The sequence below is a fragment of the Suricata suricatta genome, chromosome X (genome assembly GCF_006229205.1).
Source record: "Suricata suricatta isolate VVHF042 chromosome X, meerkat_22Aug2017_6uvM2_HiC, whole genome shotgun sequence".
Taxonomy (NCBI): Eukaryota; Metazoa; Chordata; class Mammalia; order Carnivora; family Herpestidae; genus Suricata; species Suricata suricatta.
In genome coordinates, this window is record NC_043717.1 from 25,822,605 (window position 1) to 25,847,714 (window position 25,110).

Consider the following 25,110-nt stretch of genomic DNA (forward strand, 5'->3'; position numbering starts at 1 on the left):
CAATGTTCATAGCAGCAATGTCAACAATAGCCAAAACATGGAAAAAACCTAAATGTCCATCACCTGATGAGAGAAAGAATGAATTACTAAGTCTTTCAAAGCATGTGACTTAATTTTCATAGAAACCAAAATTCTTTCTCTTTGTGTTCCTATTTTGTTAGTTTGCATAATATTTAACTAAATAAGAAAAATGATAAAACAAGAATAATGTATTAAACAGGTTGGGAACAACACACAATTGGCTCTTGGAAATGCTATTCTCAACTGGTGGGAGGCAAGGTACGTGGTTCCAATAAGGCTACTCGAAAAACTTTCAAAAGCATATACAGGTTACTAATATCTTGCATTCACTTTGGAATAAAAATTGGGCAGGTGATTTTATATACAGAATGAAGAGTCCAGGATGATTAGATGAGTACATTTAAATGGAGATTAAAGAGAGCTTCTCTATTCTAAACCACATGGAGTCCTTCACTGCAACCCACCATTTCTTGTTGCATTGATTTTACTCATGTCACTTTTTCTCTCTGGCATGTCCATCCATTCATTCTTCATTTGACTCCTGTGATCCCTCAAGGCCCATCCCAGAGATCATTCTCCACAACAAATTCTAACTCCTACCTCCTCAGGCCCATACAAGTTCACAGAAGGCCATGAATAAAGGACATCCACAAGTGCATCTACAGAGAGTGATATTGTCAGTGCCAGCCAATGTGACAGCATGTTTGGCTCTAGCTAGTCAGTTTCAGTAGAATTTGCCAAGTTGTAAAGAATAAAATATGACATAAAAAGATTAACTATAAAGCTAATTTTTCATAGTCTTTTGATGAAGAATTATGAATGTCCTTGAAAGCTTTTCAAGAGTCATCAGAGAACAGATGGGAAGAGACCAGATTTTCCATAGACACCTGTGGATAATAATATCTGTAAGATCCTCTTTGATCAATCTAAAAAAACAGCTTTTTGATGATATGGATTGCAAGTAAAACATCTTGTGCTTATAGATTGGATGAAAACAACAAGGCCAATTTCTTCTTATTTATTAGAAGAATTTATTAGAATTTATCAGTTGTGATACAGTAAAACTGAGGTAAACAAATGTACAAAATGTTTGAATCAAAGAGCTTCTTTTTGATATATATAGCTTTGGAGTTGTTGAAGCTCCAAATAGTTGAAATCATTTGTCTCTTAAGATGGTTAAATTCTGGAGAATACCTAAAATATGAATTATTATCTCAACTTCTTTAAGATTACAATTGATCAAGTCCAATTTCCAGAACTAAAGATGATCCACGGAGATGTGTTAATATTATAAGAACATTTAAAAACTGATTCTTGCTCTGTACTTCTATTTTTAACCTATGTAGCAAGGTCAAGTGTAGAGATTTATAATTCTAGTTTAATTTGAATATGAATAAAAAATCTTACAATTTAAACTGAGAACATGTTTTTTGGTTATCAACAATGTACTAGATAGTCTGCTATGCACTGTGGGCTCCAGAGATGAGAATAAGATATTGCCTTGCCCTCATGAGGCTTTCAGTCTTGCCAAGTAAGATAAAACACATGTGGGTATGTTACCTGATAGACACACAAAATCTAATGTGTTATAAAAAGGAGCAAGAAGAACCTAAGAGAACAGACTGCTTCACCTTGAGAACAGGAGGTAATACTCCTTGAGGAAACCGTACTTACATTGGGTTTTGGAGGATGAGTAGGACTTTAAGAGAAAATTAGGAGAAAGGAAATTCAATCTCAAAAAGTAAATGTTTTTTGCAAAAGCTGAAGGACAGAAAACTTCAAGTCATTTTATGCATGAGCCACAAGCTGACATAATGAGTATGATGGATAACATGTTTGGAAAGATAGGTCAGCACAGATTCTATGTCCTTTTCCCTTGCTACAAAGTGTGGGCAGTTAAGTGAATGGGCTTGGTAGGTGAGGGATTGACGGGCAAAAACTGGAAGTATATCCTAGAGAATTTTAAAGGTCAAAGCTAAAATAAATAATGCAAAATTGGATTTAGAGTAAGGGGCGGCTGGAGTCAGACTTTTGGAATTTACGTCCTGATTCAAGTTACTTGCTAGTTTCTGTGATCTTGGAAAAAGAACTAGAGCAATTTGTGACCTTCTGGAAAGATGGATATAGGAGTTGTTAATGAAGATTATATGAGCTATGTAGAACACCGGTAACTGCATCTGGCAATATTAAGTGCTGCCACCACAGCCACCATTATGCACCATTACAAGCATCTCTATGAAGTATTTTAAAGTCAAACTTCTATGGGAAAGCAGTCAACATAAACAACTGAGGCGGGGCAAGTGTGGCGAACTGAAGAGTAGGCTTGTTTACGCAAACAAATGCTTCTCACATTTGAAGGTGCATGTCAACCACCTGGGAATCTTTTTTTTTAATTTATTTTTGAGAGACAGAGAGAGAGAGAGTGCAGGCAGGGGAGGGTCAGAAAAAGAGGGAGATACAGAATCCGAAGCAGGCTCCAGGCTCTGAGCTGTCAGCACAGAGCCTGACACAGGGCTTGAACCCACGAACCGTGAGATCATGACCTGAGCTGAAGCTGGATGCTTAACCGACTAAGCCAACCAGGCGCCCCCTGGGAATCTTATTAAAATGCTGACCATGATTTATTAGACCCTTCATTTCGTAGCAACTCCCAGGTGACATCTCTTCACTAGTCCACATTTTGAGTAGCGAATCTGTAACAGCTCTTACTCAAATGCAGTTGATCTTGCCTTGAGAGAGTGTGGGGAGGAGTGCCTAACAGCCAGAGCTAACTTTTCAAAAGGAGACAGGAGTCCTTGTTTTCTAGAAAATATGAAGCCTCTCAATGTTTAAATGTTGGCAATTATTTCCAAAATAATGCCTATGTAAAAACAGTGCCTACTTTCCAGGCTGGATTCTGCCTGTGGGCACTCAGCCGGCAAACTCCCAGATGATGCCACAGTGAGCCAGGATCAAAACTGGTGGTGAGAAACCAGGGAAGTTAAGAACAGAGCAAGTAGAGTGGAGTTAGGGCCGAAAAGATCCTGGGGGCAGAGTGTGAATTTGTGAGAAGGCTTTCAGCACTGCTTTTACGTGGGTATGCTGGGTCCACTGAAAAGATAACATGCACTGTAAATAGATTTCTGAATCATTAAAATTTTAAGTTTTCATTTTGTAGGAAATAAGGTACTATACCAAAGGCTATTGTGTTTAGGGGAGCCTGCATTAGTCAGGAGACAAAATTCAAGAAGACTAAAGAGAAAACAGTTGTCTCACAAAGAGTGCATAGAGTAATATGAATTGCTAATAGAGATTTTCAAGAAGAGGTCCTACTAGGACCTCTTTAATGAATTAGATAAGGCTCATTTCTAATTAACAGCATCCATTTGCATGCAAACAATGAACTAAGGTCTTTAAAAAACAATTTCTTCCCTTAAGTACATTTAGGAATGCCTCCCATTAGTTTATTTACACCATTAATTTGCTTGGCAAACTAGCATAGATTATATACAGGTAAACTTTGGTTCAAAAAATCAGAACTAGAAGCACTGAAATGAATAAGAAGTTACAGATGTTACATGATAAAAAGTGAAGTCTTATTTTGCACAATAAGGGCTTTTTAATACACCTAACCTTATTCTGAACTCTAATGCATAACTGAAAGAGATTTTTGTGTCCTTATGAAAGCAATGTGAAAACATTTCTCCTTAGGAGTGCTTGCCAGAAAGCTGCCAGCCTTCCTTTCAGAAAGGGTTCCTGTCCACATTTCGGTTCCTATATACGGTTCCCCCCCGCCCCCCGCAAAGAAACCAGAGGCCCTTGAAGAAATGGTTGATTCCAAACCTGGAGCAGGGAAAGTACAAGGTGAGCATGGAAACATATAAGCCAGAAGCTTGGACAAGCTGTCACTGGTCAGATTTAATAAAGGTGAGAATATCAACAAGGAAAGTAACTGTAATTTCCTGTAACATACTGAATAAATAAGAACCCATGAATCCATACTGACATCATGGAGAAAAATGAAAGCTTTCCTTTTTAAATAGAAGAAATCAGTTGGTAGGATCATTCAAAAAAAAAAAAATCACCATTTTGAAACCCTAACATAGCGAGTTAGGGAAGGAGGATCAAAGGATATTGAAATCATTAGATGAGTTACTAATTTAAAAAAATGATACTTTACAATTCCGGACCTGATGGTCACCACCTAAAGCAAGTCATCAAACGTAGCAGCATTTATAAGTGGCACTACTTTATCCTATGACCTCCCAATGGGATCTGAAGCACACTCCTGCTCTTATGAAGTATTCTTGCCAGAAGCATCTGACTTGCATCTTCTCAAGCCTCATCTAGACTCACCTTCCAGTTTGCAAGCAATACAGAAAATAGAGAACAAGTTAAATGACATAACGAAGGGGAAAAAAATCAGATAGATGAAGAAAGGTGAGGTTCTTTTCCTTTTTTTTTTTTTTTTTTTTGAGGATACTGTGTGAAACTCTTCCAAATGTTAGTAAAAAGTAAAGGAAAGCAGGAGAGCTATTTTCCACTAAAAGAGACTAAAGAAACCTAATAAGCGAAAGGGATCATCATATGCCACTTTTGTGCAAGGATTATTTTGAGCTGAAGGCAACTGAGAAATGGCGGAGACAGGAAAAGCTCTCCACGCTGTGTATTTCTGCCTGAAGGCAGGGCGTACACTTCCTTCGTGAAGGTATTCTTCTCCTTTTGGGACCAGGAATAGCAGATGAGTTTTTATCACTGGAGACAGCAGCACCACTTGAATCTACTTATTACTGAAACATCCTTACCTTCCATGAGTTTTCCCATATATTTGTCTTCCCGCACTCTATCACCCCTAGAAGCCCAACCCCCTCTCCTTTGTCTTGTTACCTCCCTACAATTTGATCATTGTTCAAAATGTATAGAACTCTAGGCTTTTCACTTCGTTTCTATGAAGTCTTTCATGTCACATTAAAACACTAACATCAAATAAAATTTGTATGCCTTTTCTCCTATTAATGTATCTTTTGTGAATTTAACTTGCAGTTTCCAGACACTGAAGCTAAGAAGGTATAGGAAAAAAAATAAAAATTCCCTCCCTCACAAACCCAAATGCAATACATAAAACATGATGGGACATTGGTATGAAAAAACTCAAAGAACGATATGAAAGACATTTTTGAACCAATAGGTCAATTTGGTTATGGGCAGGATAATATGGTATTTTTAATTTTTTTGAGCATGATCAACAAGCCTGGCTAGATATGGTGTATCATTATTCTACGAAAATGCACAGTGAAGAATTTTGGGGTGCATGTAAAGGGGTTTATAACTTACTTGAAAAGGTTAAAATGGCAAAAATAATGTGTGTGTATGTGATTTCCTATATTAAATTAAGGCACATATAGGGGAGGTAGGGAGATTGAGGAAAAAAGAAAACATATCTGGCAAGATGTTAGCCGCTGAACCTAGGGATTTAGGAGAAGGAGGGGAGGAAATATGGGTATTCCTTATGCTACTACGTTTTCTATATTTCTATATGCCTGTAAGTTGTTTTTTTTTTAAGTTGGGAAAAGAAAAATTTTAGGCAGTGTATTCAGTCTGGTGATATTTAAATTAGACTCTGATTCATCACTCAATATTTGTTAGTACAGTAATTGCCTTACCTCTACAATGGTGGAAACAATACCATATTTGACTAAAGGGGAAAGAGAGATAAATTCTTAAGATGGTTTTTTTTATTGCTAGGGATGATTTAGAGATTCCTCCATTTAGAAATTCTACTTCCCATCACCTTGCGGCCCTCTTCCATTCCGCCTTTTATTAACTGGTATTATTCTAAGTAAAATGAATTTCCTTAAGTTTTCAGCAATCTGTTGTTTAAAAGCCTGCCTACCCACATTCCCTTGACTGGTACATCTCCTGGAATACTCCAGAAAAAAAGGAAGTGTATGATGATAGTGACTCTATCATCAAAAGGACTGAAATCACAGTACAGGATGATGAGGTCTGGACAGTAAACAGCTGGCTAGATAGATAAGATCTTTTTTTGTTTATGCCATGGACCCTTCTGGCAATCTGGTGAAGCCTGGGAGTCTTAGAATAATGTCTGAAGTTCAGAATATAGCATACCCAGAACTCTGAAGAAAGTCAATTGTACTAAAATATAGCTATAAAACTATTAGAAAAAAATGTGTGATACAGCAATACATGTGCTTGCTTATTATTAGCACATTCATAAGATCTCATGGAAGATCTGATAACTAGTGTAGCTATGAAGAGGGATAACCATGAACAATACTTTGAGATATCTATAACGGCGCTACTGAAATATTAAAAAATGACTGATTTCACAGGTATTGCTACTATTACTCTGGTTTGTTGCCTTTATTTGAAATGGAAGGGAATGCTCAATTTCCATGAGAGGTGAGTATAAACAAAGCAGTAAATTTTTCCCATTCAAGTTCATGGTACCCCTTGAATTCTACCCATAGACCTGGGCTTAAGAATCTTCATATATAGGTTTGCTTTGTTATAGCCTATGACTTTTCTTATGGCTGATATACCTTCATTTGCATCTTCTTCATTTACAAAGATCACTTTGGTGGCTAAACTATCATTAAACTCGTTATATTCTCAGGCTTAAACCTATAGATGTTATCCAGTTTCTCTGCTACATAATCGAGGCAGCAGTAAATTTTCTATCTTAAATAGTATACTTAATTGACTGCATTTTATACTTCATTTAATTCCAATATACACTAACCTCAGTGGCTGTCCATTGCTATTTGAATTTGTTCTGGGAATTTTCTGCTCATATTTCTGATATCTCGCATTTTCAAGAGAAAGGTTTAAAATTATGTAGCTGTAGGGGTACCTGGGTGGCTCAGTCGGTTAAGTGTCCGGCTTCGGCTCAGGTCATGATCTCACAGTTTGTGGGTTCAAGCCCCACGTCGGGCTCTGTGCTGACAGCTAGCTCGGAGCCTGGAGCCTATTTCAGATTCTGTGTCTCCCTTTCTCTCTGACCCTCCCCTGCTCTTGCTGTCTCTCTCTGTCTCTCAAAATTAAATTAAAAACATAAAAAAAATTTTTTAAATGTATTTTAAGTGTCCGGCTTCGGCTCAGGTCCTGATCTTATGGGTGTGGGTTTGAGTCCCACGTCGGGCTCTGTGCTAACAGCTAGCTCAGAGCCTGGAGCCTGCTTCACATTCTGTGTCTCCCTCTCTCTCTGACCCTCCCCTGCTCGTATTGTCTCTGTCTCTCAAAAATAAATAAAAAACATTAAAAATAAAAAATATTAAAATTATGTAGCTGTAAGGCTCCAGATAGTTTTTGCAGACTTTTTTTTTTTTGCTTAAATCGTATACGTTATTTCATATGTGTACCTGAACTAGGAAACATGAAATATGTCCAACAGCTGCATTTAAAAGCCCACTGCAAACTAAGAATACCATTTTCAACTTCAATAGTCATCTTATTTTTCACCTGTGCAATACGTAATTTTTGTTTCCTGCTAACTTCGGCTTGGGCTCTACTGAAAGCATGCCACTGATTAATAATAGCTTCATGAGTACAGCTTTCCCACAATTGTTACATCAACATATTCTTTATAACATTTTTTACTTCTACTTTATATGCTACTGGGTGATTGGAAATGGTTGTGTCACTGTATTGGTAGAAAAGGCACTTCTATATTATTACTTTTTTACATTTCATAAAATTTAAACGATACAAAAATCCCGAGGAGGTATGCCTCAAAACTGATCTCAGTGGAAATTTAAATATGCTAACATTCATTTTAAAAATGTAGACAACTTTAAAAGCTGAGTTTAAAAAAAAAACCTCAAGGAAGCTGATCTGGACTTTTTAAAGCACAAAAGTGCAATATTTAATGTAGGTCAAAATGGTTAAGTGGGAGAAATATTTCTAACCAATTACAGCCAAATCCCTAGCCATAATTAACCTACAATTTGTGTAATATTTCACCACAGAGTCAGCATATACTACTTTCTTATAAACTTAGAAGGATCTACAATTTTAGAGCTTATTTGATGAAACAGGCACATTGCCCTATGTTTATTTATAAGTTCTGATTTTCATTTAGAAGTCAATAACAGATCACTTTTTCACCTGAATGCCTAAAAAACTTGTTATGAGAGAAAATATTTACATATTTTAATGATATATGAGTTAGATATTTCAAAACGAGAAATAATACTTTAAGTATAATAAAGAAAATATAATCTTCCAACCCATTTAATCTACTGTATGAATTCAAGTTATTAACTTTTAGAGCATGCTATTCAATTTTCCTTTATCTTCTCATTTGTTAACATCTTATTTTGGACTAGATTGACTTTAGTTCAGAAATGATATAATACAGGTCTAAAGCTGCTTCTCTGGTAAATGTATCAGTTATTTAAGTAATGGTAGAGTAGTGTGTGTAACAGAGAGATTTCAATGTGGGGAAAAAAGCATATGATTTTCCCAAGGAAGCAGTTTAACCACAAAGCTTAGATCTTTATTTTATGTCATCTATATAAAAATTATAAGATTTTCTAAACCAAGATTAAAACTAAAAATGTCTTTAGATGGCACTATTCTTTTTAAACTTTCTCAAGATGTGTGTGTGTCTGTGTGTGTAGGTCAACTAATGCATCCTTTGTGCAGCGGAATATGAATTCTATCTACTTCCTGAATAATGCAACAGTAGCAAAGGCTCCAAGTGGAGGTGGGCAAAGACAATGGACCTAATTCTGAAACCTTTCTAATACATCCTCCCCAAAGACGTTCATCAGAGTGTTGTTCTAGCTTTCTGAATATTAAAATTCACCTATTATATAGATGATAGGTAGGAAGCAAGAGCTTGGCAAAAGAACTGAGTTTTCATTGTTCATAACAATAGTCTCATTTGGTAAATAAAGGCCAAGTCCTCCCTTATGAAACAGGCAACATTAGCATCAGCAACTGGAGCATAATACAAAATCCCATTTATAAAAATATCTATGCCTTCCAAGTGTGGCAGCATACATTTGGCTTTTTCTTTGCTTTCAAGACCTTCCAAGAGAAAGTTAAAAGATGACTGAATTCAACAATAACCTTTCTGAGGTCTTGTTTTCCCCTTTGGGTTTGACCGTGGTCAGCCCAAGTCTCTCTTCAAGCATGTACCAACAAATGTAGTGGAAGTAAAAAGTATATATTATTATCTTGGTTTTTAGCATCATGGTCAGTTTTGTAGCTGTCAAAAAATCTAGCCAAAATAGCAGTCTTTCCCACAAAATAGTCATTTATAATTTACTTTTGTCATCTTCTTTAAAATAAATGAGACTCAGCTTGTTAGGATTGGAATATACCAGGGGAGCCTGGGTGGCTCAATCAGTTAAGTATCCAACTCTTGATTTCAGCTCGAGTCAGTGACCCATGGTTCATGGTTCTAGCCCCATGTGGGGCTCCATGGTGACAGTGTAGACCCTGCTTGGGATTCTCTCTTCCTTTCTCTCTGCCCCTCCTCTACTCGCGTTCTTCCTCTCTCTCAAACATAAATCAGTAAATAAACATTAAGAAAAGATTGGAATATACTGAAGCTATTTGTATTTGAACAACCATGGGTGATATTTATTTATTTTTAAATGTCCGCTTATGTTTGAGAGAGAGGGAGACACAGTGTGGATGACAGAAGAGTGGAGAAGGGGGGAGACATCGAATCCAAAGCAGGCTCCAGGTTCTGAGCTGTCATCACAGAGACCAATGTGGACTCAAACTTATGGACCACGAGATCACCACCCGAACCGGGGTCAGAAGCTTAACCAATGGAGCCACCCAGGCACCCCAGCCATGAGTGAAATTTAAAACAAACTTGAAAGTTTAAAATAGCAGGAAGGTACTGCCGATTTCACTAGCAACAGCTACATGCTTCAGTAAATGAGGAAAAGAAACAAAAAATCATTATTGCTACTGATTAACTGTGGAGGGGCTTCTTAACCTTGGCACTTCCCACCCTGGTTACAATCTTTCACAAAATCGTTTTTAGAGGACAGCTTAAATAGCTCTGCTAAAATTGTAGAATTCCTATTTTTATCTGTCGTCTTACCTCTTTTTTCTTTCTGCCAGCTGTTTGCAGACCTCCTGCCACCGCAGATTCAGACTTCCCAGTTTTTCGTGTAGAATACTAGCATCTGTTTTTGAGGACTGTTGAATTATTTCTTCCCCAGTTGCATTCAATATCCTGACAACAGTTTGCCGCTGTCTGATGCCATCCTGGAGTTCCTGTAAGACACCAAAAGGGCAAAACAAAAATGAAGTCCTACATCCTTTTGTTTGAGAGAAGATTTAACAATGTGCTACCACACGTAGTTCTACCAGGAGAGAGAGAAATAAAAAAGCTCCATGTGGAAGTTTCTCTGTAAAACTGACATGCTTATATCCAAAGGCTACAAGACAGAATGACACCTTTTATGTGTTAGTAAAAAAGCACCCTCTCAGTTCAGCTCCAGTTTTTCTATTTGTAAAGCTTGTCAGCTAGACGATGTTATAATGTCCTACAAATCAATTAGTTGGAAACCTTCTCAAGAGCAAATTCGATTTCTTGTCCCCACAAGGATGTTCCATGTTTAATAGTCTATGAAGTGTTGTATAATTTCAACATGAAAAAAGTATTTGGATTTCTTAATGACAGTTGATAGGAGAGGTGAAAAAGAATGCACATAGTTTAGGCATAGTATTAAAAAAAACCACAAAACCTCTGGAGATACTTAAGCACAAATTCATTGCTACATTAGAAGGAAATTTATTTCAAATTCTGTTTCCATCAAGGTATTTTGCATTATAAAACCACATAAAACTGAGAATTAATTGCTTTCAGGGGCAGCCTATCAAAAAACCCCTAAGGTACAGTGATAAATTTAAAAATAATCTATAGCCACCAGAACATTTTTATGAGTCATTGATGGTGTCAAGCTTAAATATCTTCTAGTTTTTTATCCTGAATGAAATTTTAAGAGTATCAGCAAAAAGTGTCATTAAAATAAGAGACTAGTACAACCAGATATACATAAAAACAAAAATGCTTTTCATCATTACATAAAAATGGCACTGTACCTTTTTAAAAAAGATCACCCAGAATGTTCGAGGCAATTAAAATAACCCATTACTAAATCTAAAGGTTAGAAAATGAAATAGTCTGAGAACTTGAGATCTCTACCATGTTTACATCGAAAGAACTCTCCAATCTCACAAATCCTTATGTACTAATAGGATATAGTCAGTATGCAGAACACGTTCCTGAAAGATGTGATCCTCATTATCTAACAATACTCTTAGATTTCTCTGTCTTTTGAACCAATACCAAGGGCATAGTAAACCTGAGTCCACACTTGCAGAATAAACGAATGAATGCATGACTTCTGAGACTGGGTCAAATCTTCCTAAGTCTTATTCCACACACACACACACACACACACACACACACACACACACACAAATTTTTTTTTTACATTTATGTAATATTAATTTGAATACTAGAATTTCTGGCAGTATAACTTGAACAGTTAAAAGACTCAGTAAATCAGCAAAAATGAGAACAAAGCCATATTCCAGGGATATGGTGCCTCAACTGAATATAAAACAGTACAGTTATAGAAGTATTCATACTCTTTCCTCACCATACTCTCTTTTTTAAAAAAATTTTAATATCTATTAATTTTTTAAAGAGAGAGAGACCAAGTGTTATCAGGGGAGGGGCAGAGAAAGAGGGAGACACAGAATCTGAAGCACGCTCCAGGCTCTGAACTGTCAGCACAGAGCTCAATGCGGGGCTCGAACATACGAACCGTGAGACCATGACTTGAGTCAGTCAAATGCTTAATTGACTGAGCCACCCAGGCGCCCCCATGATCTCTTAAATGTACTTGAGATGTGCTCTAGTAAACATGTGGTATTTGCTTGTGATTAGGTGCTTTTGCACCATTACTTATATCTACTCTTCACTTCTCTTTCACATCAGTGTTGCACATGACAATGTTATTTGCTTCGTAACAGATACACTCATTCATAAGAAACTGTGTCTATAGTCTTATTACACCATACATTCACGGAGGTCAGAGCCTGTGTCCTATCCACAATTGTGTCCCTAAGGCTTAGTACAATAGCTGGCACATGGGAGGATTCAGTATTTGTTGAGTGAATGCACCCATCTATAAATAAAGGAAATGGGCGAGGAAGGGAGGAAGGGAAGTGTTCAGTTTCATCATTGCCATGATATCATTAGTATTAATACAATAGTTGGGCCTCCTGGAGATTCAAAGACATTAGTAAAATTTTCTGGGTTTTGGTTGGTATTTAATATAGCTGAAGAGGATAGACACAGTTGTGAAGGATAATTTATTGTACCACATACAATCGAGAAAGCAAGAAGCTCATAAGCAATGCACCAGAAGAGGGAAGATCTCCGTGGAAGGATGAAGAAGAGATTCATCGGGGGGACTGTGAAATGTGAAGAATGGGCAGTTCTGAGCAACATGGAGGATCAGAGGGGAGAGGGGATAGCACCAGGCAAGGTGCTATGATACGCCGTCTCCACGATCTGATCAGGACTATGGATCTGGGCTCAGCGTCACTGTATGAGTTCAGGGAGAGGGGCAGCCCTGCATGTGTCTTGGGCCTAGGTAGAGAGGGCTTGGCTTTTCCTTAAGGAGTTTGCAATTTTTTGAATGGCAACATAAAATAACTTGAGTTTTAGGTACAGAAGTGTCTGAGCTAGAGCTGTGTTTCTGGGTAATTCTGAGGCAGAGTTGAGGCCAATGTTAAGACAGGGACGCAGATAAAACACTAGGGCAGTATCCTGGGAGACTGGTAGTGGGGTAAAACTAGACTTTCGATAATGCACCAGAAGGGAAAGGATAAAGCTAATCCACTGCGAAGGCAGAATCTACAGGGTTTGGGAACTGGATGGATCAGGCAATCCCATACAACTACTGAAATGGAACTTGTTTGCCCAAAAGACAGAAATCGAGGAAGTAGAGGAGAAAGATTAAGACTCTAATTTGTATCTTCAATGGTGTCCAAGGCCCATACGTATTAGTAACACTTCTACAAAATGCAAGGAATACCTGTTAGGTGTTTGCCAGAGCGGTGCATCTCAGACTTTCAAGTGCTTGAGAATCTCCTAGAGAACTTGTTAGTTATGCTGCTGATTGTGGTTCAGTGGGTCCGTGGAGGGCCCTGAATGCTCTACTTCTGACAAGCTTCATGGGGATGTCAATACTTCCGGTCTGGGAATGACACATTGAGTAGTAAGATGATAGACTACGTGACTTCTGAATCTTGCTTAAGTAATCAAAGAATTCCTATTGGTGGCTTAGAATGCCATGAGTTAAAGCTGCTTTGGATTTTTTTTTTTATCTCAGCCATCTTGGTTTGCATTTTTGATCTTGGCTCTTCTACTCCACAGCTGATGGCTACAGTGACTTTTACAACTCAATTGTAGAATCAACAAGGGTTTTACTGTTGCTATTTCCCAGATAAGAGATAGAATTGAATAGCTAAGAATAAAGCAATAATTTAAAATTGTTAGATCTAAATCTCATTTATATAGAGTCCCAAATCAGGGCCTTCAGGTTTTTTAATTTTGTGAAAGAAGAGCTCATTAAGTAGTCTATTGCATTTGTGTGAGAAGATTTTGTAATCAGGAGAGGTATTTACAGTGTCTGATCTGCTTGAGGACAGTTTTCAGTAATAAAGCGTAAGCGAAATAACGGATGGAAACAGGAAGTAAAAATTTGTATGTGGTGTTTTACAGTTAGCCTCTGAGACTGAAGAAGATAAATTTTGATTTAACAAATTAAATGTAAAACCTCAATCAACTTTATTCACTTAGGGGACAAACAAATTAATTTTAATTCTATAGCTTGTAAATATTTTAAGCACTAAATTATTCACTACTAGTGAAATTTTCAAGCTTTGATATCATACTAATGTTCTGTTGTCACAGGCATCCTTATCTATTTCCCTGGCAATTAGCATTTAGTTTTAGTTCAAGACAGAAAGAAAATCATAATTAAATCTATTGGATTATTCATCACAGTTAGAAAGCTTATTGTGTTTTGATTCTGATATGAAAGCATCATTCTTAATAAGGATTCCGTATCAGACTTCCCGAGGGAACTTTTTCAAAATATAAAAGCCCAGGATTCCATCATAAGCTGACTCAATCAGAATCTCTGGAGGTAAGGGGACAAAGGAAAACAAAATAGATTCACTATTAAAAAAGACAGCAGGCAAGAGACACGTCGAAGAGGCAAGTGAGGAGGAGAAAGATTTTTTCGAGTTACCACCATTATCCTTACCTTCATATGCTTTTTAAATTGAGCAATGTTCCTAAATTATAGAAAATGACACATACACTTAAGTCCCTCAAGTCTGGTCAAATAGAGAGAAAGGATGAGAAATTATAGATAAGGAAGGAAGTGCTGCATTTTTATAGGAGAAAAAAATAAGAGTCAAAAGAAGCCAGTACATTTTATACAAAAACATTGCATAAATTAAAAAAAAAGTATGCTTGCCAAACTGTTCAAAACTGTATGAAAGCGCAACAAATGAAACATAAAATAGTACCAATAAAGAAAAAGAATAAGCTATGAAGCAGTTATGGGAAATTGTACAATGACAAATTGGACAAGCTATGTAGGAGATAAAGAACTGGCAAAATATCACAAACTCGGCAGAATAAGAATATAGAAATGATAAAAAAAAAGTGATTGGGAGAAAAGATCCAGACTGAGGGAAACAGAAGAATGAAAAACAAATTTTCATCCAACAAATTGATGTGTCAAGAATGCAATCCTGTGATTTAATTGTAATCTTGTTCAAGATTTCCTTTGAGACAGATTAATCACTGACTTCATTCATTCATTGGCCAAGTGAAAATATGTAATTATGAACACAGGGGAAACGGCTGGACAGAACTGTACTTCACAATGTCATAAAAATATGATGCGTTATCTTTTACCTACTGTTTTACTGTTTTTGTCCTGCTTCAGATCATTCCCACTATTTCTCTTTGTCAGTTCCTAGAATTCAAGCAAGAGTCTGAAAAATAGTTTCAGATCCTTTTCTCAGAGATAAATTAAATGAGTTTGCCTCTCATGTTAATTCTTAGAGTATACAGTCACCAATGCCTTTAGGGGTTTTAATATGCTTCAGACAATATCTTTCAACTTGTATCAGATGATGAGTTTTTGTTAAGAAAGCAACATAAATCGGCAAATACCTAAAACATAAAGGAGATTCACATTCAACCTAGCGCCTTTGTGGACTGGTGACTTCATCCTGGTGGAAGACCTGATGCCCCTGTGAGAAGATCTCACGACAACAGTGACAAGGACTGAAAAACAGCTGAAATCTGGGAAATGCAGGAGTTAAAAAAGGGGAGAGAAAGGCGAGTAGAGAAATGGTATATATTAAATAGGAGTGAAGAAAACAGAAGGGTGGCATAGCGAAATGGCAATTTTTAAATAAAGAATGAACGTTGTAGGAGGCAAGAAGGAAGGCCAAGTCTGGATACCTAGAATGAGGATCTCAAGAATGATGCCTACTACTAACTACAAGATAGAGTCCGAACACTAGCCTACAGGGCCCCTGCCGCCTCTTTTTCCACTCTGCTTCTGCAGCCCACTCAGGGCTGTTTCCCACTTTCAGCCTTAGCTCCAACTCCCTGTAAAACTGAATGGCTTTCTACTTACTAGATGGTCCCAAGTTTTGCAGGTCAAAGTCATTCGTAATACTCAGATTCAAAGTTCCCTCTTCTGCTGGACCCTTTAAGAGCCCAGAGAGAGCGAAGTGCCTCTCCATTGTGTATTCATTAAATATTTCTATTTAGTATCATTCATTGGTAGCATTTATGTCTCTATTAGACTTTATAGGTGTGAATTAAGTAATATTGAAATAATGTTTTCTTCTTTTGACCATAAAATATGAATCCAAGTTTGAGCTGTATCTCAGATTCAACTTTTATCTAAGGACCGATAGGTCTTTTATTACTAATTTGCAAGGTAAGTCAAATCAAAGAGGAAAAAGCTTTACAAATGATCGACCAAACACAAAATGCACCTTTTTATCTTATTCTTTCTCCTGGTCTAATTCTATTTTGCATTTCAGTAAACATCTATTGTGTCTGGCTAACAATAATGCCAGAACCATCTGCATGTTTTTGTCAGTTTGTTGCAGGAATTGGAAGCAGGAAGGGGATAACTGTGGAGTTTTATCTAACATCCTCTTTGTCCTGGGTGGTATGACAGTAGTTATGCTTGTTGGTACAGGTACACTTCCCTAACTGCTCCTGGTAATGGTTGCTATAAAAGATTAATGAGAATTCCTTATAAAACTAGAATTAGACTGTTCCATTTCCAAAGCAAATGTCCTGCCAATGAACTAGAGGAAAATTATGTACAGGAGCGATTTATTTTAATGGGACATTTACCTAATATCAACTTACAATGAAATTTCCTTCAGATGTGTTTATCTCATCCACATCAGTGATATATACAGTCATTATTATCACTGCGATTAATGTGGATACCAAATGAATTCATCCAAGTGCTTTAAGTACTACATTCTTTGAAAGGTTATGTCAGGCTTTCTGTTTTTTCTTTCTTTCTTTTCCAAGAAATAATGGCCTGGGCATAAAATCCCCAGAACATACATTCCTTAATTTCAAGCAGAGATTACAAATGAAAAAAAAAAAGTATGTATGTTAAATCTCTCCCTAAGGGGCTCTGATAATGACAACTGCAAATTAAATACATCATCAGACATTATATGGCATTAGAAATTTAGTAAGTTTGGGTGGGGCATGCATACACTCTACTCTCTGAAGGTCTTTGAATTAGTGGTCCTTGTTTTAAAGAAAACTGTTATTATAAAGTACACAACTTAGCAAAGTTAATAGGTTTTACTTCATTAAAAATCAATGACAGGCCTCTCTAGGTTCACAGATTTATTCAATCCTTCTTGGCTTCTAAATCATTCATTAGAACTTCAGGAGAACTAGCTGGGAATATTTAAGAGTGGTTCTTTGTCTCTATTTACAAAGGTTTGTTTTGAAAACAAATGTACCTTTCTCTCATCAAAAGGAGGTTCTTCTCTAAGAGCATGCCTGCTCCTTTTTTTTCTTTAACTGAAGGAAAATTAGTATACAGTGTTATATTAGGTTCAGGTGTATAATACAAGGATTCAACAATGTTATACATTACTTAATGACCATCACGATTAAGTATACTATTAATCTCCATAATCTATTTCATCCATTTCTAGCACTCACCCCCCCTTCCAAGTATCTATCCATAGATGAATGGATAAAGAAGATGTAGGACATTTATGCAATGAAATATTACTCAGCCATTAAAAAAATAATGAAATCTTGCCATTTGCAACAACATGGATGTACCTATAGGGTATTATGCTATGTTAAATCAGTCAGAGAAAAACAAATGCCATATGATTTCATATATATGTGGGACTTAAGAAAAGAACAAAGAAAAAAGATTTAAAAAACAGACTCTTAAATTTAGAGACCATGTTCTCTTAATAAGAGATCCTGGTAATAGGACATATGATTTCAGCCATAAAGTTCTTTCTAACTAATTATTATGGTGTTTGTAAAAACATGTGAGATACTTCATCATGAAACATATTGCATGTCACCAGAAAATGCTTGCTCTAAGGCAGAATAACTTGAAAGGAGATACAGATCATTTTAAAATCCATTCTTTCCAGAGGTGTCATCATTTGGAGCCGCCCAAATACTTATTCAAAAGACATTTGGTGGAATAAAAAGTGTAGTGAATATGAAAAAAGCAATATCACTGTTTTTTACTAAAGTAAGATGATGTGTAAATGGAATTAAGAACTGAAAATATTTGACTAAAATCAAATCTCTTTGGCTTTGAAAAGTTGTAGTTTCCTATTGGCACTTGCCATGCTTCAGAAATGTTTTCACTCAGTGAGTCATTCATTGACTACATAACTATTTACTGACTGTCTCCTTTGGGCCAGGCAATCTGCCAGATGCTGGTTATTGATGCCTGCAGTCGAAGGAATGGATTGGAGAAGCTCTGGAGTAGAAGGAGGAAGACCATGTCGATGTCACCACGGTTAAGGTAAGAGAAATGGTAGTGTGGATTGGGAGGTAGCTGTAGAAATATGGAGACATGGAAACAAGTGATATTTCAGAAGTAAATAGGATTTAGCCATTCACTAAGAATGTGAGGGAAGGGAAGGACAGCAACTAAGCAGATGAGAATACTGGACTGAACCCGAAAGAAAAAAATTAGTTTTGAAAATATAAGTGAGATCAATATCGGATGAGCTAAGTCTAAGATTTGTCATGTGGGTTTGGCTCTACATGTGGTTGGATTCCCCATTTTCATGGAAACCAGTAAGGATAACTTCAAAGTAAGAAATCGTTATTCAAACATATTTTGGGACTCTTTGAATATGTGCCTGACAACTGCTACATAGGAAAGCAAGAGGAGTAATATTGTCATTATTGACCCTTGCTATATCTGGAGTCTGCTTCATTTTATTTTCTTTGCTGGCAAAGAGATCCATCAGTCTATCTCATGATTCACATAACTTACACAGTTCAGATTCCCTATAACATTTGGAAAAAAATAACAGTATTGTTCTCATAAAGTTGCTTTTATCTACTCATCCTAAGTTCTACCCATCCCCTGCTAAAAATCAATGGGCAAAGATGATTTAAAAATATATTCATGTTGCTATGTAAGAAATCAGAAATTAAACCTTTCTCTTCAGAGACTCCCTCTTTTCTGTCTTCAGAGGAATTTTATGTTCCTTAGCTTTGGCATAATCTCTAAGTGATTGTTTAATGTAGGCAAACTGTTCAATGCGAGTATTATCTTCAGTATGACTCGCTCCAACAAATATTTAGGTAACTACTCTGTGTTTGATGCCTCTACAGTGATAGATAATCTTGTCTTTTCCTGTCATTACTCAATTTAACGGAGGAGAGCAGGGTTAGCAAATAACTATATATAATGCTGTATTACAACACAGCTGTAGAGATGCTATGTGAATAAGATAAATCGTGTGACTGTCTGATGGTATGTGTACATATGTCTATATCTGTGTGTAGTGAGACGGGAACAGAAACATAAACATTGTGGTAATTAAGACTATACATGGCTTAAGACAGTTTTCTTCATTCTTTATATTATCAGACACAGGGCTGGGTGTTGCTTACCATAATACTTGCTCAAGAGATTTCTGTTGATAAATTGAGTGTAAGACTAGGCAAGATATGACAGTACTCTTGAATGGTTTCCCACTTGAGAAAGGTTCAAAAGTAAAATGGTGAAATGTATAAAACCTTTGGTAGGGAAAAAGTCATCTCCTACCACAAATAACAAGTTATCAAGTTAAGGTTTAGTCTTTCATGCTCTTGAGAATGAAAAAGCCCAGAAGTAAAATAAAGAGGGATAAAAACAGATCTCTACATCTAATATCAATTAATTGATTTTAAGCATCTAGCTCAGATTACAGAACCTTCAAGACAGCAACTAACAATCCACCTCCAAGCACATGTTGGGCATCCATCTGGGCATCCCTAAGCTTTCTATGTTCCTCTCATCAAGTTACACAGGCATTAAAAACAAGTTACTTTTTTTTAAAGGCTTAATTTTTGAGGTTGGTTTGCTTATTTTGCAACTCATTATCTGTTACAGGGTAATGCTCTTCTTCTTTACGGAGTTAGATGAGAAGGGGAGATGCTGAGACACACCTGTGTATATCTTATTGATGGAGCATATCTTTTAGAAATCAGACAAATCAGACATAAGAATAGGTTTTATTATTAACATATTTGCACAATGTCAACAATTTGTACCTTATGGAACTATATAGCAACCTAAGAATGAAAGAGCCAGAAAACTTAAGGATATTGCCTGTTAAAAATTCCAGAATTATCCATGTGATTCCCTAAAAGATCAGGGACAGTTATAAAAAGAGGTGAAAAACAACTATAGGGGTTTTGACTTCCTGGGACATCTAATTTTTTTAGAGGAAAAGATTCTGTTATCAAATGTTAATGTTTTCTAAAATTTTTTTTGTCTCTAGTGAAGCCTCCTTCTTAACTATTGATTCACATTTCTGCGCATTTTAGGGTCATTTGAACGTCAAATAAAACATTTTCAAGCAAACATTAACACAATTCTGAAATGAGTTTCTCTTATTGACTTCATTATTTATTTGAATGACATCTCTATTCTCCCACTTACCCACCCACACTCCTACCACCAGTTCATCCACTGTTTTATCCCTTTCTTTCTTTTTCCCAGTCCAAGTTCTAGTGATCCTGATTGCTGTACCCCTCGACCAGTTAAGTCCCCCATTGTTTTCCCTCCAGTCAGGTTGTTCACCATATCTCACCTATGTTAGTGACACATCCTCTCAACTAATTTCCCTTACCCTTCACACTCTAAATCATGCTACATATTCGTTGCAGATGAATTCTTCTGATAAGCAGCTCTAGGAATGATTTCCCACTGAAATATTCATATAAATCCTTGGTACCTGCCTCATGAAACCCAAACAGCTTAGATAACCTTTGGAACCTCAGAGAATTCCTGGAAGAAACATTCCAAAGGTTCTCAAAGTGACTCTCCAATTCTTTATCCATGGCTTCAACACAACTCGATAACTCACTGTGTTACCTTGGCTTTCTGCAGAACTTTGCCAGTGATATCTCCATCACTAACGCCCTCATTTCTACTTGTGTTTTTCTCTCACTCCAATCGAGTAGACCATGAACTCCATGAGGGCAGGAATCACTGTTGTTTTTTCTTTCTAGTTCTTAGCAAAGCACGTGGTACATGGTAGTGCCTTAAACACGTATGTAAAATAGATAAACACGCCAAATACCATGTCTTACAAAATAAATTTTCAACTAGAAATTATCCTGTAAAATCCTACTGCACATCCATTATTGTCTACTTTAGGATGTTTTTCATAGCCTCTATAAAATTAAGCATCTTTATTTTGATTGGGAGTTTTTGAATTTCTTCAATGCAGGGATAGTGTCTTCATGTTTTGAGTTTTGTATCATGTTAATCAGTAAAAGTTTGTTGACCAAATGAATGAGCATTATACACATAGTAAAAGTGATGATTAAATTGTATTTCTATATTTTTAAATATCTAGTAGACTTTGACCAACACATTAGTGCTGAAGGCTCTGAAAAGGCTATCTGCAGCAGGCGGGCAAGGAAAATTCAAATATTCGGCACTCCATATTAGTGACCTGGATGGCCATGGAGCAGCCCAAGCAGCAACACTGCTTTGCACTAGAGTCTTCAGAGAAAATTAAAAAAAAATAAGCCAATTAGGAAAATGTCTCATCATTCCCAATTTGCACATTATACCAATAACCTCAAAATAATATTACTTTCACAAGTGCATGCTATAATATAAAAAAATTAAAAATAATAATATTACTTTTCACTCAAAAAGAAGGGCACTATCTTCTACAGACATGATCTCTGTTCATGAATGGCCAGTACATGAAAAGAAGTTCAATATTGTCAACCATCAGAGTGACACAAATTAAGATCACAGTAAGATACTACTTTATATCCCATAAAATGGCACAGTTAAAGAGAATTGTTAAGATCAAATGTTGGTGAGAATGTAGACCAAATAGGGCTCTCCACCATGACCAGTTAGAGTGTAAAATGACACGACCACTTTAGAAAGCTGCTTTTGCAGTATCTTACAAAGTTAAGCACTTGACCTAGCCAAAAACACTCGCAAAAAAGACCTCTCCACAAACACTCATAGCATCTTTATTCCTAGTATTTCCAAACTGAAAGTACTCTGTCCATCAAGAGACAAATCACAGCATATTTTTACAGTGAAAAAATTAGCCAGCAGTAAAAAGGGATGAACTACTGATACACTCATAATAACATGGATGAATCTCAAAAATACTATGTTGGTCAAAACACTACATACTCCATGATTCCATTTATATGAAATGAGTAATAGACAAAACTAAAGCATGGTGATAGAAATAAAAATAATAGGTGCCTATGGGGGTTGGAATCTACTGGAAGATGGCGTGAGGTGATGGGAAGGTTCTTGTTTTTGAGGTATTGGTTTTATGAGTAGAATAAATTGATGAAGTTAAATGGAACACATGATCTAGAAACTTCCACACATGCTTGCTCCAGTCACACAGAGTGCAAAAGCATGTGAAATAAATTACGTGGCAAAATCTCAATAATACTCAAAATGCCCTAAGAGATTGAAATGAACTAACTTTAACAGGTTCAAACTTTTTATAGGAATCAATTCTTCCTGCCCTCCCAAATAAGTCTTATTTCATCTTAGATATATTTTACTTCCATTAAGAAATACGAATATATCACTTTCAAGTACTTCTCTCTTCTCAAGCACTAATCTAGCCATGTTGTCAATGAAGATATACAGCAAGTTTAAATTCTTTCTCTCCCACTTCACACAGTACCTGTAGTTTTTTCTTATGCAAGAGAAGAACTAAGAAAGCCTCATTGACAAACCTCAGTCATCTGCAGACAGAATGTAAAAAGGGTCAGAAGATTAGTCAGGCTATACAGGTCTGATGCGGGTGATACAGAAGACAAGTAAAGCGGCATCCGTATTTTAGTAAAGCATGTGTGTATGTGTGATGTGATACGTTTATTAGATGAAGAGGCGGAGAAACATAGTGATCCCATGATCTTACATTCTAAGAGATAAAATGGCTCAAGAGGACTTTGACGCTTTCAAGAATAAAATTTTGACAACATAATAGCAAATTATCCCAATAAATATTTTCTTAAAAGGGGGGGTTGTTTAACAAGATGCATGCCACAATATAGGGGATCCTCAAAGGAGCTCAGATTCTACAAATGTATGAACATGGGATAAAATAAGAGACATATAACTGAGGGCAAATCCTAAAAAAGAAGAAAGAACTGCTTAAACAGTGAGGAAAAGCAAGCCTGGAAAGGAGACCTGGGATAATGTTAAAAAACAACATCCAGGGTCTTTTCACTTCCTCTTGGAGAAAGAAGAACTAGAAAGACATAGGTTCACTGACTGGGGCAGAAGGGGGAAGGTTAGGGATTGAGATAACACAGAAAGCAAAACTCCTCAGCTCCTCTGCTGGTCTGCTCTGTCAAGGAGAATGTTCATCAGACTGGAAAAGGCATAACTGTATGAGGGAAATGAAGCCCAAAATACGCGAGGGAATTTTAAAAGAGCACCTTGCTGCTCTAAATGAGCTAAAATCTCTGACCCCAGACCAATTATATCCCAGGGAAATGAGAGAAGCTGCTCCGTGTGGTCTTACCCTGCAGTCAGTGGTCTTTGAGGAACTCTGTTAACACAGGAGATGGGCAAATATCATCCCAATTTGCACAAATGGGAAGAAGTGACTATACTGCTTTCCATCTATTCCTGCTAAAGAGCGTTTCTAGATGAGGAGCAAAAGAATACTTGTTAATAAAGACAACCGAGTCAGCTAATTTGGGTTTGTACGATAGCTTGTTCTTAGGGTACACACATGTGCCTGAGTTAATGGCATAATCTCTTTTGCAGTATGAAAACTCCATCTCTTATTTCTGAGCAACTTAAAATAACATCTTTTCCAGTTAACAAAATTGTCCCTAGTTCCTAAAATGAACTAACTATGGAAGTATTGCTTTGTGTTTTACAAGGAATAGCACCACGTCAAATTGCCTACCACCTGAACAAGTCTCAGGGCCTCTGGCTAATGACGAACAGAGACGATGGTGTGATGCATGAACCCTGGTGTGTATCCGACATGGCGAAAAATGTTTCTTTTGCACAAGAAGAGAACAAAAGGAAATAAGACTCAGAAACATTGAAGAATCTACATAGGAGGGAGATTTCAGAAAAAAAAAATTGGGGGGGACATGTGATAATTAGACTAGATGAATATCCAGAAAAATGTTAAGCATGTGACGTCTTTCTAATGATAAGGTATACATTTTTTAAATCAAAAAGAAATGCTCTATTTATTTGGAATATAAGTTGATATAATTTAACCCAAACAAAATATTTTATCTAGACTTATACTAAGGGGAAAGATTACAGCCTTACTTAAGGGTAAGAAAATAGCCTTTACTGGTGGTGTATTTTAATTATTCAAATTGCAGTATTTTTAAATGATGTTATCTCATTTTATCTACTAAGATAGCATCATCTGTAAAGTAGAATTCATTACACTATTTGCTCAGGTAGATACTATTAAAGTTACTTATGGCTATTGCCATGTATAGTGAACAAAATACATCCAACATCAGAAGTTGTAATTCATCACCTCTCAAGTAATATTAAGCTCTCCTCATATCATTTCATAGCTGTTTTTAATTGTATTTTTTCCTACATATTAGTTTTGAATACATCAATGGATACCATGAAACTATCAAGGAAGAAAGGTTGTTAAAAATTCCACATATCCACTTTACTTGATGTTCTGTGGACATGCAGCCTTCTAGGTGAACAACTCAGAATTACTATAGCAAATGTACTTTAGGAAATAACTGGAATTTTGTTTTGCCATCACCCCCCAAAAGGCTAATAAAGACCATCATGATACGGAGGCATTTTCTCAAAACTCCCACTTTCTACCATCCTTTTTTCATACTTATGCTCTTTTTTATTCTACTTCGCCTTAATATAAACCTTTACTCTGTATCCATTTTTTTCTGTTATTTCATTTTATAGTTTGAAATTCTGTTATGCTGAGTATCAAGTCCTTTGTGAAGTAAAGAAGGGTAGAAATCAATAAAATCTAAAACTCCATTTGCACCTTTAAATAAGCACTGGAGATGTTTAAATCAGTAACAATAAATAAGGTTTTGTATTCTACATTTAAAGTGAATATCACATTCTCAATGTGAAAAGAAAGTTATTTTTTTTGAAAAGGAAGAAGATCAATCTGCAACATTTGCAATACATTCTAGAATCAGCAACAACTGAAAAATCTACCTCTTCATCTTTCCTGGTGTGATCCTTTGCTCATACCAGGAATGGCATTTGTCATAGAGAAAAATGG

At 36.4% G+C, this 25,110-nt stretch overlaps 1 protein-coding gene across 9 annotated transcripts in view; it reads right to left on the bottom strand.

Annotated features, from left to right (window-relative positions):
* The window catches only part of DMD (dystrophin), a 1,657,593-nt gene that overhangs the window by 798,724 nt on the left and 833,759 nt on the right, over positions 1-25,110 (bottom strand). For all 9 annotated transcript variants that reach the window (XM_029929473.1, XM_029929472.1, XM_029929470.1 and 6 more), the window contains one exon: positions 10,088-10,263. In XM_029929473.1, coding sequence (XP_029785333.1) covers positions 10,088-10,263 — 176 coding nt within the window. The remainder of the gene's footprint in view (positions 1-10,087; positions 10,264-25,110) is intronic.